Here is a 19837-nt window from a genome sequence, read left to right as displayed (position 1 = left end):
GCCAGTTCACCTAACCTACATCTTTAGACTGTGGAAGGAAACCGGAGCATCCAGAGGAAACCCACACAGACACTAGGAGAGTGTATAAACTCCATACAGACAATTTCCTGAGGCTGGAATCGAACCTGACTCCCATGCACTGTGAGGAAGCAGTGCTAACCACTGAGCCACTGTGCTGCCCAAAAATTAGCATTTTTCTCTCTTACAGTATAAATGTTGGTTTTCCTCTTGGCTTTATTTTTGTTACTGAAAAGTGAAAAATGAAAAGTTTAACAAAATGTGTCTTTTTCAGCAATACTGAACCAATAGCTAAATTGTTGCTACAAACTTTGAATCCTAACAAGCTCTTGCCATCAGTGTTAGATTCTGAAATTCTAACAAGCGGATTTGAAGGAAAAAGAGTGTTCAGTTCTTGAATAGTATTAAACCTATTGAATATGAACCAGCCTTTTCAACTCAAATACGAACAATTCCTAATAGACTTTCATTTTCAATGATGACAAGTGACAAAACCAGACAGTAGATAAAATTTGTACTAAGACTGCATGAAGACCTGCCTTTATCACATGGACAACATTATGCAACCTTTCCCAGAGTGAGAAGTTTTAAGTGAAAGAATAACTAGACATCCTGAAATGCAACTGTAATATACTATTTGACCACAGATATTTCAGAGGTTTACATTAATAGTGAGATATCTATGCGTTCTTGAAAAGCAAATCATCCTTTAGATGTTTTTGGTGAGTTTTGTGTAGTGTTACAAATTATTTTAATTCATTTCTTACCTATGTTCTAAGAGTTATATGGTATATATTGATGGTATTCACTGTGTGGTTTAGAGAAATTAACTGTGTGTTGATTCTGAGTAAAATGATTTATTTTTTAAGTTAAACATGTTAGTGCTGTGAAAAGGTTGCTGAATGAAAGAAATTGTAGATGATGCTTTACTTGTTTTCCGTTTCTTTTTAAATAGTAACTAATACATTTCCTGATGAATCAGTATCTGCAATACCTCACTTGGATATTCAGTGGTACAGACGCGAAATGTTCCCTGTTCAATCCCTGGTCTGTTCTGAATTTCTTATCCAATTGGGATAGTCATTGGACTCAGTTTCTGGCTTTAGAAAGGGCTAAAACACAAACAGCTTTCCAGATTTGATTTGGGATTACTGTTCATTAACTCTGCTGAAATGTATCTCTGTATTTACATCAGGTCAGGCGCAGACAAGGCTCAGCTCTAATGTGTTCAATTGTCAAATAATCTGTCAGTATTCATTGTCTTGGATCAAAAGAATTAACCACTTTGACAAGGCTATTGGAGAGTTTTTAATTCCCATGACGCTTTATTACATCAGGAAAAATGTGTGAAAATTGTGTGTGCATGGCATGGCTTAATGATTACTTATGTCCCCATTACAGTTAGTGGAAACTCAGCAGGAGTTAAAGCATTAATACACAGAGAGTGGTAAGGGCGTGGAATGCCCTACCTGCTAATGTAGTCAACTCAGCCACATTAGGGTGATTTAGACAATCCTTAGATAAGTACATGGATGATTTTGGGATAATGTAGAGGGATGAGCTGAGAATAATTCACAGGTCAGTGCAACATCGAAGGCCGAAGGGCCTGTTCTGCGCTGTATTGTTCTATGTTCTATTTAAGTGTGTAAATAATTTACTTGGTAATGCACATTTACTTCCAGGTATTAGCCATGGCTCAGTCGTTGCAGGAGTTATTGGCGCTAAGAAACCTCAATACGATATCTGGGGTAAAACTGTAAACTTAGCAAGCCGCATGGATAGCACAGGCATTAGTGGCAAGATACAAGTGCCTGAAGATACATATCTTATCCTGAAGGACAAAGGATTTGCCTTTGAGTACAGAGGTGAAATATACGTCAAAGGGATAAGTGAACAAGAAGGGAAGGTAAAAACATTCTTTCTTCTGGGAAGAGTTCTGCCAAATCCACTTATATTGCAACCAAGAAAATTAACTGGTCAATATTCACTAGCTGCTGTTGTTCTTGGACTTGTACAGTCTTTAAACAGACAAAAACAAAAGCAAATTCTGAATGAAAATAAGAACACTGGCATAATTAAGGGACACTACAACAGGAGGATATTACTAACTTCCAATGTACCTGAAGCAGTGACACAAGTCGAAGACTCAGAAAAAACTGAATTGCCATAATTACAATTTAATTGTTGAGATTTTGTATTTCTTTTATATATTATATATATAAATAAAAAGGTTTACTTTTTTAAAACTGGTCTAGTGCTTTAAAGTCTGCATCTTTACACTATTGAAAAATCTCCAAAGAAGTTCAGGCTACACATCTCTGTTCAATAGTTAATAAGAATTCTTAGCCACATTAACACCACAGATGAGTTCATGCATTTCATCACCATGTTCATGGACAAATCTTTACAAAATAGCTGTGCTCTGTTGCTAGAACTAGAGAAATATTCCAGTCCTATTAAGAAAAAATTGAAGACAATATTAATGGTTACATGGACAAATGTGGATTAATAAGGAAAACTGATATGAATTTGATAAAGACAAATCAAATTTTAAATTGAGTTGCTTATTAAGAAGAGTAAGAGTGAATTCATGAAGGTAATGTGATTGATGTGACATACAGAGATTTCCAAAAGGCATTTAATAACATGTCACAAAACAGGCTTGTCAGTAAAGTTGAAGCTAGTGAAATATAAAAAGATAGTGACAGCAGTGGTGCACTGTTGGGTGAGTGACAAGGAATAGACAGCAATGGTGAATGGCTATTTTTCATACTGGAAGAACATTGTTAAGGGTCCCCATGGGGGTCAGTAGGATAATTACATTTCTTGATCGATATTAATGACTTAGACTTGAGACACAATTTCAAAATTTGCAGAAGGCATAAAACCTGGATATCTTGTGAACTGAAGAGTATGCTGATAGATTACATGAGGAAATAGGTTGGTGGAATATGTGGAGAAATAGATGAAATTTAAGACAGGGAAGTGTGGAGTGATGTACTTTAATAGGAAAAATAAGGAAGAGCAATATAAAAAAGAATACTAATCTAAACATGGCATAAGAGCAAAGGAACGAGGGAATTCATTTGTACAAATTGTTGAAGATTGTGAAAGTAGTTAATAAAGTCAATTGGATTGTGGACTTTATACATAAAGGCAGGTGTTGAAACAACTCCAAAGAGGCTGGTATCCCATCATTGGGTTACCCTTTATTTACATATCTAGAGTCTTCAATATAGATCCAGCTCCCTCACAGCCAGACTGACATTCCTGTTCTTATCTGTCAGGGCATCCTGATTGGACCAGATGAATAGCCCCAATCAGGGAACTCATATTCTATGAGGTCTAACTGGCTGACCTCATTACAATCACTACATCAAGTTTGAGGTGACACAAAATAAATGCAAAGCCAGGTGTTTAGGCACAAAATGTCTGCAGAAGGATATAGACAAGTAAAGTGAGTGAAAAAAACTTGGCAGATGGAATATAGTGTAGAAATTTGTGAGGTTATGAGATTTGTTAAGAATAATAGAAAGCTGAAAATTGTATAGATGGGAAAACACTACACAAAGCTGGGGATACTCCTGCAGGAATCACATAAAGCTAGCGTACAAGTTTAGCCGGCAACTGGGAAGGCAAGTGGACTGGTGCTTTTTTTCCAAACAGAACGGAGTGTAAAAAAAAGAGGGCTTGCTAAATATATTCAAGGTCTTTGTTAGACAACTGTGAACTGTTTTGGTCCCCTTATCTAAGGGAAAATTATTGGAATTGAAGGCAGTCTAGAGAAGTTTGACTAGATTGATTCTGAATATGGAGAAATTTTCTTATGAGGAGAGATTGAGTAGTTTCAGTTTGTACTCATTGGGCTTTAGATGAATGAGAGGAGACCTTTTTGAAACATATAATATTTTTAGCAAACTTGACAGGGAGTTGTTGTTTTCTCTTGTGGACAGTTTAAGCCAGAGGGAATAATCCCAAAGTAAGGGATCACTCAATAACGACAGAGATGACGAGGATTGTTTTTCTCCCTGATGCTAATGAATCTGTGGAATACTTTACTGTAGAAAGCTGTAAAGGCTGGGTCATTAGTATGTTTGAGTCTGACATGGGTAGATTATTAATCAGGAAGGGAATCAGGTATTATGGGGATGAGACAGGAAAATGATTCAGGATTGTCAGATCAGCCATGATCTCATTGAATGATAAAGCAAACTTGATAACCCAAATAGTCTACTTCTGTTCGTATGTCTTATTGTCTTATTCTTAAAGGTAAAAACTATAAAGCCCACTGCTCCAATTGTTGATACATGTAGTCACTAACAATGCACAGTTGCATTTGGAAGTCTTGCAGACACAGTTTACTCATTGAGTCCAATATTAAAATGTTCTTTGAATCATTGTTTCAAAAGAACAAATACATTTCAGTCTGAACTGATTTGGAGAGTTTCTTTTAGATCAGCTGAACAGCTTGTTCCAGACAGGCTTTCCTCCATCTGTACCAGATAAAACAAGCACCTATCCAGGCCAGTTACTGTTCAAAGCAACTCAGCAGACTCCACAGCAATATAAGCAGTCATCACTGATCATGCGATTTCTGGGAGGTATTGCTAAAAGATTATCTCCAAGGTCCATAGTGAATTGTCAATTACCTATCTTAAAGAAACTATTCTATATCCATAAAACCTGAAATAAATTGTTTTGTCCACAATCCATCAAGACTTAAAGCTTCCAAGTGATAACAAATGTAAAGCGTTTTAGTAACAAATATTAAAGACGTCTTAGATTTTAAAAAACTTTAATTATAAGACCATAAAATCATAAGGAATATGAACAGGAATAGGCCATTCAGACGCTCGAGCCTTTTCCACCATTCAATAACTAATCCAATGTCCTCATATTTACTTCCCTGCATTTTCCCCATAATCCTTGATTGCTCAGGAATTTATCCATCTCAGCCTTAAACATACACAAGGATTCTTCCCCCAGAGCTTTCTGTGGCAAGGAGTCCCAAAGACTCTCAATTCCTGACAGCAGAAATTCCTCCTCATCTTAGTCTTGAATTAGCACCCCCTTATTCTGAGACTCTGCCCTCTGGTCTGAGACTTTCCCATGATGGGAGGCATCCTCTCAGCATTTACCGTCAAGCCCTGAAGATTCCTATATGTTTCAATGAGATTACTTATTTTTAGAAACTCTAGTGAATAAAATCCCAATTGTGGTATTCCCTTTCTACTATAATTAAACATCAACATCCCAACTTTTTTTTAACTTCTAAAAAAGTTTAAATAAAACTTGTTTGTTACTGCCTAGTTTGCTGTCTGTGAGAATTCTTCAATGTGCTAGTTTGCTTAGCTTTTTTGATGACATCACTGTTGCCAGATGTCAGAGGTCACCCACTAGAGTACTGATTGTCATCTTGCCCTTACTGAGCAAGAAGATTCAATTTCATTAATGTTGAGCAAGATTCACAACTTAGGTAGACTGCCACTATGTTTCTCAGAATATGTTTCAGTTATTTGATTTCATGGAAGATGAAAGCCACTTCTCAATGAAACACAAATAATTTGCTGCTTGTTAATTTCTTGTTTCTACTCCTGCTGCCTCCAAATGACAAAATATTTCGATCAGCCTGATCACTCTCTGAAGAGTTATTAAAGTTATTAAGGACAGTGATCCAATTTTTAAAAAAATTTACATAACGTATCTTGTGACATGAGGAATGCAAAGTTCAAAAGTGATGGGCAATGTTGCAACAATCGGGAGGTTCAAATGTGTAATTTTGACCAGCTGGGGCCACATACCAACCTCTCAATGTTTCCAGCCCTTGTATTCATATGAAAGGATAGGATATTAATGCCATAAAATGAGAGATTACAGAAAATTGGCCATGAGCTGAAGATTTATTAAATGTCAGGACACACTGTTCAGAAATGGGAGGAAACAGAGTATAAGCAATGTAAATTCAGAGCATTGCTGGCAATTTTAAGAGCATAGGTGCTAATACGTAGAGATTTGTTGAGATTTTCCTCTCCCTGAGTCTCCGAATGTATCGACTGGTTAAATCGTATCAATTTACTATTTTGAAGTAAATTGGAGCATTCCATTAGAAACAGACCAATTAACAGGTTGTCACTATCCATGATATTTGACCATGACCTGGATCAATCTTACCTCTGCCTCAACTCGCTCTTCTGGGATGTACTAGAATCGACACAGTAGCTAGTGATAAAGGAAAGTCTTCCTGTTTTGGAAAAGAGGCGACTAGCATGAATCGTTAGACAAGATATCAAAGATAGCACAGAAAATTCAAAAACTTAGGAAAGACCTGGAAGGTAAGGACCTCGCCTTTGCTGGTATTTCTTGGGGTGGTGTGGGCAAGAGGAGGGGGATTTGGTGTGGGCTGGATGCTCTGTAAACCAAAATTATAGAGCCTGATGTTTGGTAAACATACGGGAAGGGAAATCCCTACACTGTTAATTCCTTCTCCCCAGTCCCCTTAGGAATTGAGGCAATTAAAATATGAATTCTCAGTTCCCTTAAGGTAAGAGATCAGGAAGTTACTTTACCAAATGTCACACCCCTGAACGGCAGCAGCGCTAGAAATTCCAGACCAGAGACAGGGTGGATCAGACGATTGCCTGAGATGAACCTGGAGCAGCTCAGATGCGTATTCTTTTCATACTAATTCAGTTCCTTCCTCTGATCCCTGTACAGTCTGTAAAAGGAGCTGCATTGAAGAGGTATAAATGGTAACTGGCAGTTGCAAACAATAAAAGTTGCATGGCAATTCTACATGTGAGTTGCTGTTGCAAAATATTTATAACTGACTTTCTGTGTATGTCCTGTGTACTGGGGTACTGGAATTCTTAAAGTATGTGTAACACAGAATTCTTAACTGAATTTCAATTGAACTATAGGGATTGTCTCAAAGTAAAGGCTATTTTAATTTATCTGACTAATGTGATCCTGGAATTATGTTTCTCATTTAGAAACTGACTAGAACAGCACATCATTGGTATTCTTCAAACAAGTGAAATGGACCCATCAAGTACTCATGTCCAGTGGGAGTGGAATGACCCCATCCATTATAATTAGCAGTATTTCTTGATGGAGAGGATGGGAAGGTGATAGTGAATCAGCATATAAAGGAGTGACGCTCTGAAAGCTAGTGTGCTTCCAATTAAACCTGTTGGACTATAACCTGTGTGATTTTTAACTAAGCATATAATCCATCCACTAAAAACAGCCTTTGGTATGGAAATAGAACATAGAACATTACAGTGCAGTACAGGCCCTTCGGCCCTCGATGTTGTGCCACTCTGTGAAACCAATCTGAAGCCAAACTAACCTACACTATTCCATTCTCGTTCATGTACCTATCCAATGACTACTTAAGTGCCCGTAAAGTTGGCGAGCCTACAACTGTTGCAAGCAGTGGGTTCCACGCCCCTACTACTCTTGAGTAAAGAAACTACCTCTGACATCTGTCCTATATCTATCACCCCTCAATTTGAAGCTACTTGCCATGTATAAAGTGTGGTGTGGAAAATAAATAAAGCATTAATGTACTTTGGATCTTCAATGCAATAAAGTTAATTTTCATTTGGTCACCCTTTGGAATCCTGTGATTTTAATACATTCTTGGGAATTAATGTACTTTTTCAAAAGCACTATGAAAAGACAGCAGACTGTGACTTTATCCCCTGGAAGATATCTTGATATATCATAAACCAAATGAGCTCATGTTTTGTGAAATGATCTTCCTTCTCAGCATCACTTTCTACCCTTACCATGTATATCAGCAGCTGCAGGTATTGCACATTTATTTCCGTACAAACATAGCAAATTGGCATAAAGCCAATTAATTTCTGATTAGCATCTTTTCAGGGTCAGGACAATGCTGTAATTTCAAAGTTTTCCAGTTACTCATTAACTGAAAATGTTACTGCTGCAAGGGTGCAACTGTTTATCTGCTGTGCAGCACGTACCTCATCAGTAAGAGTCAAAAATCATAAAGTTCGACCTAATCTCTAGTGTCATAGTTAAGTGACAGACTTTATTCCGATTGGAAACCTAGGATCAAAAATGAGGCCATGCTCTTGAAATAAGTGAATTGCATTTAAATAATTGAGAACAGGTTTCAGGCTGAACAACCCTACTGAGTGAAATTTCAATCATTGCATGCACTTTGTCCTCACATTGTGACATTTTCCAAAGTATAAGAGTTATTTGCTTTATTGTCAAGGCCCAAAGGTTTGCTTGGGATCACTAACCTTATCACAGAGTACGGATCTCTGTAAAACCCCCAGGTCTGCCGGGTTGGCGTAGGTTAGTCATGAAACGTATTCCTTAGGACTTTCAAATGAATATGTACACCAAAACACTGAAAATTATTATAAATATGACAGCCCTTTTTGGACTATCTGGATGTTGATTTACCTGCCATCTTAACTAGGGCTTTTGTGTAGCCATGATCTGACTTAGTGAACTTGATACCCTTGAAGGAAGGATTTCGAATAAATTCATGTGTAATACTCAATACTCTTGTAGGTTAAGAGCTAATGTTTCGTTGTGTTGAGCTGTTTTACTTATTTATTAATTGCCTTTACTGATTTGTTCGTCTTGCACATGAGTATAGTTGTGTTTTGTTTGCGTTTTGTTTTGTTATATATTTAGAGAAGTGTTTTATCTTGGTTTATAATCGTTGTAATTTTTTAATTTAAGAAAAGATCTTTTCATCTCAATAAAAATATCTATTAAAAAAATTCTGGCTCTCACAAAATTCTTTTTATTCTCTGTGAGAGGTAATTTCGGTTTAAACTTTAAGATGTGCCTGGACCACAGACTGATCTATAATAAAAGACAAAACTTTTGTTTCTTTTCTAGAACATTTTATATACTCAAAAGTAGAATAGTTTAAATTGTGCAGAATGCTGACAATTTGTGAGCAGAGTAAAAACAAACAGGCTAGTTTAAATTGTGTAGAATGCTGACAATTTGTGAGCAGAGTAAAAACAAACAGGCCCTTGATTGATGAAACCATTAACACAGGCAGGGAAGGATGAGTCCTTGACTGATAAGACTGCAGGATAGGGGAACGACTCGAGAGACATCTGTTACAGATTGAAGTCTTTGACTGATAAGACTACAGGGTGAGAAAAACAAAAACTTTAGAGACTCTGGAGCCATTTGTTGCAGACTTTGTGATAAGAATAATGATATTTTTAAGAATGTGAACCTCATGGCTTGTTAGAGCCAAGGAGAGGAGGGACTTGTACTGTATATAATGGGAGACTTTGTAAGCCTCAGCGCGCCTTTTCTTCAAGGGTGCCCAACTCTGCAGACTTGACTTGTTAATAAAACTTTGTTTTCCTGAATTTGTCTAGAGCGATTATTGAGAAGCGATTTTCGTTTCTAACATTCTCCCACCAAGTTAGGACATAATCAGGTTGGCTCAATTAAGAGTGATTTATTGAACTCAATCAAGCATTAATTTTTTCAGATCCTTATACAACAGCACTTCACTGTCCCCACCCAGATATTTTTCTGTTACCTAATATTTGTTTAGATAGTTACATTTACAGCTACCCCATTTTGAACCAAATCTTTGACTTTTCAAATTCAGATGATCTGGAGAACATTTTTTTTCTTCAAACTTGGAAGAATGGTAAATTGTTGTGTCAGTTAGTTACCCTGAACTGTCTTCCTAATGATCTGAGATTTGAACTGGAGAACCCTTTATCCCCTGTACTTGTTTCCATGGGGTTTTATACATCACATCTTCAAGTTGAGTTAAATCTGTGCTGAAGTAGATAGGTTTTTTTATTTTAAATTGTTGAATAATTTGGACTTTCTAATTTGCTTTCTGCTGCTGAATTATTGGTGAAATCAACTTGCTCAATTTTTCAATTACTAGATTCCTTCTTGTTGACATTGCTTTATGGTTGTTGAGGAATCAACTTTGAAACATAAGAAGAATATGAAGAATATAAGAACATTTGATCCTGTCTCTTCCTCGTCATTTCATCATCTAATAAGTGACTTGTATTTTTCATAACCAGGTGTCCACTGTGCAATGTTCCAATCATTTCAGTTGCAGATGCTTCAGTTGTCCCAAGTTGGCTCTGCCGTTCAGTTGCTGCCTCTTTATTTTCCTTCTTTCTCAAAGTTTGTTGTTAATTAGAATCTCAAGTCCATTAGTTGGTAGTCCAAATCAATATGGACACAGCTTTCCAGCTCATTGATGGCATGATAAAACTTCCTATTCCAACATAATTAACTTCAGGAGATTATGATGTTTCTGTTAAGATTCAGTCAGGAGCTAACAGTGTTGTTAAATCTTTGATCAGCTATGCCTTCATTGGCTGAGTCTTGACTAGTCATTCTTTGATTGACTGTTTCTTGACCTTTCATTGTTTAACCTCTTCCAGCTTTTAAAGATGATTGAGGTAAATACATGTCTTTCCACTCAGGAATGAGAATTCATGGTTGTGAAGTATTTTAAGGTTTTTTTAATGTTTGGTATTTAATATTGGAGAGTTACTTCTTGCATACATTTAATGTAAATGAGAAGTCCCCCGGACCATGTAGTTAAATATCTGTCAGCTGTAGGCAGTGTTTTGTCATAAAGACTTTCTATCTAATGATATTATTATACTTGTTCCACTGTATAACTTGGGATTCATGAGATGTTCTTTGACTCTGGGCCACTGGTTTCTCCTAGGAAAATTTGGGTTTGCCTTCTGCTGGAGACTCGTCCACCTCATTTATATATTTGTATGGGTCTTTTGCTTTTCTGTGATTGTGTCCTGCTTCAGCACATTTCTGAAATGCCTGATTGTTTTACAATAAAACTTTGAGTGTTAATAGATATTTATGCCTATGCCTATTATTCTCCAGCATTAGTCAGAGCTTTTAATGCCAGTTATCTGGATCGGTGTATTACAGGTGTCGTTTGTGGTTCTATACCTTAAGAATTGATACTTCTGAAGATGTCTTGCACCAGGTTTGATCTTCTCCTATAAGTGATGCTTCTGCACCTCTGCTTCACTCACCATCTGAAGACTTTTGAGTCAAGTCTTCTTTGCACTGTAATAAAATGACAAAGACATATCAATAATGACAAACGTTAATTCTCTTTAAGTCGCATCTCTCCACTAGTCTGTAGAAGTAATTCATTAAATAATATAAGCATTGTTTTGTTAGTCTTGTCCTTTCTAGAATTTTATTTGTTATGATTTTCAGTATCTCTTCAAAAGTGTATGTTTCTTCTTTTCTTCCTTGGCAAGTAATAACATAATCCACTATATTTTCAAACGTATACAGCTTCTGATATAGGACCCCCAGTTTAGAAGATATTCTATACTTCAAGCATTTTCTCTCTAGGATGTCCAGTTGATAATTTGTGAATCAAATTGATTAAACAGAAATTTATTATTCCTCGCAATACTATTTCTGATGCCATGACTTTCAATCATTATTGGGTATTTATGTTCTTTATAGATTTTTATTTCGTGGTAATGGCAGTTCTCCTGTGCTTTGCTACTGTTCTGGATCATTTTCCCAATTTTTGCTGCTGCGATAGGGGATCATTTTCCCATTTTTTGCTGCTGCTGCGATAGGGGATTCCCATAATTTAGTGGCTTTAGAATTTCCACTTATTAAAGCTTTAATGGAGGATTTCCTACTTCTCATAGCAATTGCTCATTTCCCTTAATTACCCTGTAGGTTTCTCTTCTGGCCATTTTTGTTCCATTTTTTTCACTTGCTCTGATATCTATGCTGTATGGCAGTGGCACCCATTCCGAGGTTATATTTTAAATTCTCATCTTCTCGGGCTGAATGAATGCTTTATTTAAAGTTTCCCCTTTGTACCAGGGACTACATTATTCTAGCAATCAATAGTATATTTTTCTTGAAGTGTCCTGGGTTACAGGATGTTTGCATGGGTATTGCTAAATTATACGTTCAGATCCCATGGTGACCACCAAGTTGTGTGTTTTTCTGTCCATTTCTTCTAATTGTGTGGGCTCTTTAGGGGCTTATGTGATCACATGTGCAATGGTAACCATTCTCTAGTTTAATAAGAAGAGTTTTGTAGAGTAAACTAGATGTTCATTGCAACTCCGCACATATTTACACATTATAAGAATATGCCCTACTTTATGGTAAGGATTGCTGGGAAAAGCTAGCCTTACATCTATCTCTCATGAAATTCTACTTTACTCTCTCCACAAGTCCTTGTGACATTATCACAGTAGGCAGTGCTTACCCACGCAACCAAATATCAACCCTTTCAGTTCCTTCCAGATATATAAGCAACAGAAACAGGACAGTGTAGGGAGCAAATCCTAGAGTATAGAGTCTATATGATTGAAGGGGGTGGTTGCCAGGAGAGGTCTGATTAAAATTAAAGTGGTCAAGCGATGAGAATTAGAAGCTTACAAATATCCCAGAGAGTGATGTGGTTGGAAAACGTAAGGCTAAGGAAGGGCGAAGTCATGAAACATTTGAAAGCCAGAGGCACAGTGTAATAACGGCAGTGGGGCAAAGGAGGAAACAACACCCAGAGCCAAAGCTATGACACCCTCTACCACCCCTCCCCCAATCCAACATCCAGGAGCCTGAAGGGCATTTATTCCTTAACTGGCTATAGCTCACAGCTCGGTCGACAACATTAAGTTCTAGGATCTCCACCAGTGAGACAAAAGTAGTACCGAAAGATTTGCCAGGCAATTGAAGACTGACAGCTTTCCATTTGTAACTGTATATGGAAGCCATGACTGCTGTCAGCAATTTACTTACATCTTCATCAGTAATCCATGTCAAAAGATGTGTAAGGGCAGAACTGTGGACATGTCAAGAAGTTCAATGGCAAACTGAAGAAAATTAAATTGAAAGAACGGCATAAAGTGATTCCTCGTATGTATCCCCCACCCAATTCTGTCCGGATGTAATATCAGGGCATTGACTGCAAACTAGGCCGTAAACAACATCACATATGGCAAGTGTCTCTCCTGCCATTGGTCCAATACCAGAGTTTGCAGACTGAATCCTAAAGGGGCCATCAACTGGCTGCTCTAGGGCCTCAATTGGCAGAAAGATCATTCACAATCCTGGATTTAATCAGAGAGAGAGAGACAGGAAGGTAGCAGGATCTCCACACTGTGCAGCCACTTGTCACCCCACCTTTGAACATTAAATGCTGCCCAAGGATGATATTTTTGAAATCAAGGTGTTGCTTGCCTGGGAGTCAATACTGATCAATGAGCACAAGGGAGATGATGAAATACGATTTGGTGCTGGTTAAGAGACAGGCAGCAGAGTTTTCAATGTCTAAAGTTGAGGGATGGTAGAATGGAGAATGCCAGCCAGGAGTGCATAAGTTTATCAATTTCTGCCCTCTTCACTGTCTCTGAATTTCAGGCATTTTATTAACTACAATTTTGCTGCATTATTAACCCTACTTAAGTTGTTTTACATGAGCAGTTTGCAAGAGCTGCAGACATTTAAATTGCTTCATTTGGAGTGGTTGAGAATAGGCATGCCACAAAAAGGAGTTTGAGTAAGGAGTAAGCTTAAATGGTTATTTTGACAGTATAGGAGTTGGGAGATCATGTCGCGGCTGTACAGGACATTGGTTAGGCCACTTCTGGAATATTGCAAGCAATTCTCTTCTCCTTCTGAAAATGTTCAGAAAAGATTTACAAGGATGTTGCCAGGGTTGGAGGGTTTGAGCTATAGAGAGAGGCTAAATAGACTGGGGTTGTTTTTCCTGGTACGTCGGAGGTTGCGGGGTGACATTATAAAATCATGAGGGGCATGGAGAAGGTAAATAGACAAAGTCTTTTCCCTGGGGTGTGGGAGTCCAGAACTAGAATATATAGGTTTAGAGTGAGAGGGGAAAGATATAAAAGGGACCTAAGAGGCAACTTTTTCAACATGTATGGAATGAGCTGCCAGAGGAATTGATGGAGGCTGGTTCAATTACAGTATTTAAAAGACAACTGGGTGTGTATATGAATAGGAAGGGTATAGAGGGATATGGACCAAGTGCTGGCAAATGGGACTAGATTAGGTTATGATATCTGGTCAGCACAGATGAAATGGACCAAAGTGTCTGTTTCCGTGCTGTACATCTCTATGACTCTATGACACTAAGTGTTTGGTTCACACCTGCTATTACTGCAGGTTGCACGTTTGTATACTTTTTATAAATCTATCTGGACATAACATGAACGTAGTACATAGAACAAGATAGAATTTAACTTTAGGAGGAAAAGTTATCATGGTATGAAGTTTCACATGATTGCATTTTATTAATTCACTAACGAAGATGTCTAATCTCAGCCATTTGTTTTAAACAAACAAAAAAAAGTAATATAAAACAAAGATGCTGGTAACCTGAAACAAAACAGAAATTGCTGGAGAAACCCAAGAGGTCCGTTAGCATCTGTGGAGAAAAAGCAGAGTTCCAAGTTCAGTGACCGTTCTTCAGTCCCTAATTTTAATTCCTTGGTATGAAACATAGAAAATAGATGCAGGAGTAGGCCACTCCTGCCCCACCATTCAATATGATCATGGCTGATCATGCAATCTCAATATCTCATTCCCGCCTGCTCCCCATACCCCTTGATCCCTTTAGCTTCAAGGGCCAAGTCCAGCTCCCTCTTGAATATAGCTAATGAAGTGGTCCCAACAGCTTCCTATAGGAAAGAATTCCATAGATTCACAATTCTCTGAATGAAGAAATTCTTTCTCATCTCAGTCCTGAATGGCTTACAAGTTATTCTTAGACTGTGACCCCTAGTTGTCCACTTCCCCAACATCAGAAATATTCTTCCTGCATCTAGCCTGTCCAGTCCCATTATGATTTTATATGTTTTTATGAGATCCCCCCCCCCCCCCTTATTCTTCTAAATTCCAACGAATACCAGCCCAGTTGATCATGTGTCAGTCCTGCCATCCTGGCAATCAGTCTGGTGAACCTTCGCTGGACTCTCTCAATTGCAAGAATGTCCTTCCTCAGACTAAGAGACCAAAACTGCACACAGTACTGAAGGTGTGGCCTCACCAAGGCCCTGTATAACTGCAGCATGAAGCTTGTAGCCAGTAGCTGAGGCAGATGGAAAACCATCAAGTCCTGTGCAGCATGAGACCTGTTCTTTTAAAGTCCCAAGTCTAACATGAACTGACCTCATCATTCTCCTGTTTAATAAAGGTGGGAAGAACCACCTAATTGGCAAATAAGGATGCATTTGGCACTGCAGTAGCCACTGCAAGTTCCATGGTTGAGATGAGAGTTGATTCAGCACTGGGGAAAGTAAGAGGAAAAGCGTGGGGTGAAGGAGAGATTTTCTTGTGGGGCCTAGAAGATTAACCCTGCACTTACTGGAAGGTAAATAGCAGTAATCTCATTTTCTGGGTATGTTCTAACAAGTACTCCTTTTGCAGCCAGGTCAGTTATACGTAGATGTTTCAAGTGATGTGTGCTTGATGTCTGCCATGGACTGCATGCAAAGGCCTTCACAGCTGAAGTAGAAGTCACATGATTCTGGCAAGCTAGCCAGTACATTACATACACTTGCAAACATCATTCTTTTAAAAAATTCCATGTATATCTTTTACAATTCCAAGTTACCTAATAAATATGTTACATAGAATATTAAAATTCCTTAACAAAACAGTCTGTTGAAGGGTCATTGGACACGAAACATTAACTCTGATTCCTCTCCACAGAAATGCTGCCAGACCTGGTCAGATTTTCCAACAATTTTTGTTTTTGTTTCAGATGTCCAGCATCTGAATTTCTTTCTTTTTTTGCCAGTGTGTTTATTTTAGACAGTTCCATTTTTGTCAGTTTGTTTATGCATATTATATGTACTGTTTGAATCATGCAAGTCTCCTAATGGTACTATATATATATTGTTCTTGTCAATTCATCTGCTATATGCTGCATTGATGTTTCTTTTCTGGGGAATAGCATTCCTATGGTGCGTTCTTTGACATAGTAATTTGTTGCGAATCAACATTTCTCTTGCTGAGGAACTATGGGCCTCTGGAGCTGCTGATCTTTCTGCAGGTGGTGAGGTCTTCCTGTTCAGCTGCCTGCAATGAAGGCCCAGGTGTGTGTGCAGATGTGCACATATGATCAAGGTGACAACTGGTCAACACAGATCCTAAATCGCCATGTGTTTCAACTCTTGTTGAAAGCATTGAATGTTTGCACTCTGACTGGCCCTCTAATGCTTACCTCTGGCAATTATTTGTTAGATTTCATGCTGTTCATCTCTATGACTCGAAGTGAAATTTGGCTTTCTACTCTTTCATCTTGATTTTGTTACTTGCATTTTTTTTTCTGCTACTGGGAGCAGTGTGATATTAGTCTTTGGACTGTCTTCTGTATTGTGCTGTTTTTTTCAAATAGCCATCCAATTGGACCTAGTCACCTGCTCTTTTTCCATAAACTGAACAACGCTACCTGCTGAGCAAAATGACACGAATAAACATCCAAAATGATCATGGAATACATTTTAATATAAAGCATACCAACTATTCTTTCTGAGTTAGTACTTACAATGAACTTAGCTTCTATATATATGTGAGTGCTGTGCAATGCAAAAGAGCTGATGTAATAATCTAGCAACAGAGTAATACAATTGGAATGAGTTATCAATAAACGAATTTTAAATTGACATAACTGGAGTTGTGCAATCATAGAATGATTCAGCACAAAATAAGACCAGCTAAACCTATTATACTAATTCTTTGTTGGAGCTAATTATTCCCCTCTTCTATCCTTTATTCTATTATAGAATAGTTAAAGCACAGACAAGGCCATTCAATCTATCAAGTCCATTCCAGCATTTTGCAAGAAAATCTTGCTAATCACACTGATCTCATTCCATATAAGAGCCATACAAATATATTTGACTTGAAACATTAACTCTGTTTTTCTCTATCCCCTGCTGATGCTACCAAGCCGCTGAGAGTTTCTCTGGTACTCTCTGTTTTCGTCTCAGATGTTCAGCATCTGCTGTAACTTGATTTTGTTGTAGCTAAGCCTTCATCCTCTTCTTACAGCCCTTTGAAAGTTATGGTAGAAGTGCTTCTGCGACCTTAATACTATGCATTTCAGATCATAGCCACTGGTTGCTATGGCATAGATGGACATAAAAGGATAATGGAGGGAGTGACAATTTCAAAATTGTCACTTGCCTCTTCAAAGCATGAACCTTTGGTCCCAACTCCACCTTATGCAAGTTGACAACACCCATTTCCACCCGACATTGAAACCGTGAACTACAGATTAATATTCAGCTTTCAACAGGATTTGCAAGACCTTATTTATTTTTCCAAAATTTAGTAAACATTTTAAAGTCTCAGCACTTTGGAATCAATGACTTTCAGGAACAAAGCAGGAAGTCAAATAGCAAATTCTTGATTATTCTTAGTATCACGTGTATGAGACATGAATTTAAAATATGGAAGCAATGAGCACTAATGAATGTTCTTTACTATATTAAGGAAAAATTGGAAGGGAAGAATACGGGACATAGGTTTAAGGTTTTGGAAATGATATCCAGAAAAATGTGTTGAAGAACTTTTTTTGTATGCAAGTAATGTCAATAACCTGAGACCTGCTGCCTTATGAGGGCAGGGAATGTCAATGACTTGAGACTTGTAAACTTTGGGGATGTTGGGAGCAGCGAAAAATAAATGATTTCATAAAGAGCTCTTGGAAGACAAAATTGCAATGCTCCATGGTAGAACTGGAAAGAGGGACTGACTGCACTTTTCTGTACATGTATTCGTGGTCTAAATTGCCTCTTGCTTAGCCGTAATGACTGATTGTATCCGCTCGCAAGTTACACCAAACATTGCTGCAATAAGAGTACACGGTCACGTGACAAAGTTCCAGTAGGAACCACAGTGGGAATAGCCTAGGCCGATGTTAAGGTATCTACGCAAACTCAGAACTCTGTGCGTGTCCCTCACACGCGGGCGATCCCGCTGAACGTTCCATCCTCCATGTGATTGTGAGGTCACTGCGTCTTCTTCCTCAATCACCCTCCATCCGATTGTGACGCGTCAGTCTACGTGACGCGCCTTTCGCGTTGAGTGGGAGTCACGGTAGGCAGCGGGTGGCCCGGGCGATGGGGAGGAAACGGAGAGACGCGGCGGGACAGCGACACCCGGCCGACAGCTGACTTACCGCCAGCCAGATAAAAAGGCGTTCGACACTTATACGCCGGCTGGCTGGCCGGCCGGCCGAGCCACCCGGTCAGCCAGCAGCGGACGTTGTGGTGAGCGGGCCGCAGCGCTGCCGGTGCTTACCCATGTCGGCGCAGTGGCTGTCGATGGGGAGTCACCTCCGCGGGGTCCTGGACGTGGCCTTGCGGGTCCCCTGCATCTTCGTCATCGACGCCATCTTGAACTCCTACTTTGACGGCCTCGAGAGCCTGTCCACGGTGGCTCGACAGGTATCACAGCGGTTACTGGGTGAGTAATTGCGGGAGGAGACCAGACTGCGACTGGAGAATGAGCAACGCGGAACCCCAGTGAATTAGGGTAGCCCTGTCCGAATAGTTAAACATCCTCGTCGTGTGGTATCGCAAACAACTCTGGATTAGTTAAGAGAAGGCTTGCCAAAAAAATACCCTGCGTGGCCAGTTTGCAGCGGTGATCAAAGGGAAGGGCATGTCTTTATTTCATAGAGCAGAACAGACTCTTCGGCCCTCGATGTTGTGCTGGCCTTTTATCTTACTCTAAGATCAGACCAACCTACATGCTCTTCATTGTATCATGTTTCATATGTCTATCCAAGAGTCACTTAAACGTCCTTAATATATCTGACTCTACCACCACTGCTGGCAGTGCATTCCATTCACCAACCACTCACTGTGCAAAGAACCTACCTCTGACATCTCTCCTAAACCTTCCTCCAATACCTTAAAATTATGCCCATTGTGATACCACCATGGGAAAATGTCTCTGGCTATCCACTCTATCTATGCCTCTCAACATCTTGCCCATCTTTATCGAGTTATCTGTCATACTACTTCACTCCAGTGAGAAAAGCCCGAGCTCCTTCAACCTTTCTTTGTAAGATTTGCCCTCCAGTTCAGGCAACATTCTGGTAAATTTCCGATGCACCTTCTCTAAAGCTTCCACATCTTTCCAATAATGAGGTGTTCAGAACTGAACACAGTATTCCAACTGTGGTCTAATCAGGACTGTATAGACCTGCAGCATAACCTCATGGCTCATCATTACATTATAACCTCTCTTTATTTACAGAAAAAAGAGCGCAAGTTGTATTCCTTGAATGTCTGAAAGGAAGGGATATTGGGGACTTGAAGTATTAGTTCAAACCCAGTTGAGGGTAGGGACCCTCTCAGATATGCTGCTCTGAGAGGAGATTCGTGCTGAGTTATTTGAAACTTTCTTTTAGGTTGAGATTGTAAATTTGGAAAATGCTGTCGTAGAGTGTGATTCTGCATAAAGTTTTTAAATTCAATCAGGAATCATTGCTGGTAGAGGGAGTGACTTTATATGGTGTGACTTACCTCTCATTTGTGTTGGATGGTGTCAGACTTGAGTGTTAGAGCTGTGATTATTCAGCAAGAGGAAAGTATTTCATCAACTCCTGACCTTCTCTAGATTGTATTCTGGATCAGTGGTGCTGGAAGAGCACAGCAATTCAGGCAGCATCCGAGGACAGGCAAAATCGACGTTTTGGGCAAAAGCCCTTCATCAGGAATACAGGCAGAGAGCCTGAAGCGTGGAGAGATAAGCTAGAGGAGGGTGGGGGTGGGGA

The 19837-nt window shown here is 38.9% G+C and overlaps 2 protein-coding genes across 4 annotated transcripts in view; both read left to right on the top strand.

Moving 5' to 3' along the window:
• The window catches only part of adcy8 (adenylate cyclase 8 (brain)), a 124257-nt gene extending 113251 nt beyond the window's left edge, over positions 1-11006 (top strand). For 2 of the 3 annotated variants that reach the window (XM_043688254.1, XM_043688253.1), the window contains one exon: positions 1701-2273. In XM_043688254.1, the coding sequence (XP_043544189.1) occupies positions 1701-2188 (488 nt within the window). In that variant the 3' untranslated portion in view covers positions 2189-2273. Of the gene's footprint in view, positions 1-1700; positions 2274-10965 lie in introns of those variants that run through there. The other variant, XM_043688256.1, reaches the window with a different exon arrangement.
• Positions 11007-17970: 6964 nt separating this feature from the next.
• Positions 17971-19837, top strand: part of rnf139 (ring finger protein 139) — a 25826-nt gene continuing 23959 nt past the window's right edge. Inside the window, exon 1 of the mRNA XM_043688252.1 lies at positions 17971-18519. Within this exon, the coding sequence (XP_043544187.1) occupies positions 18357-18519 (163 nt within the window). The 5' untranslated portion in view covers positions 17971-18356. The remainder of the gene's footprint in view (positions 18520-19837) is intronic.

Source organism: Chiloscyllium plagiosum, chromosome 4 (genome assembly GCF_004010195.1).
Source record: "Chiloscyllium plagiosum isolate BGI_BamShark_2017 chromosome 4, ASM401019v2, whole genome shotgun sequence".
Classification (NCBI taxonomy): Eukaryota; Metazoa; Chordata; class Chondrichthyes; order Orectolobiformes; family Hemiscylliidae; genus Chiloscyllium; species Chiloscyllium plagiosum.
This window is presented reverse-complemented; position numbering and strand designations above follow the sequence as displayed.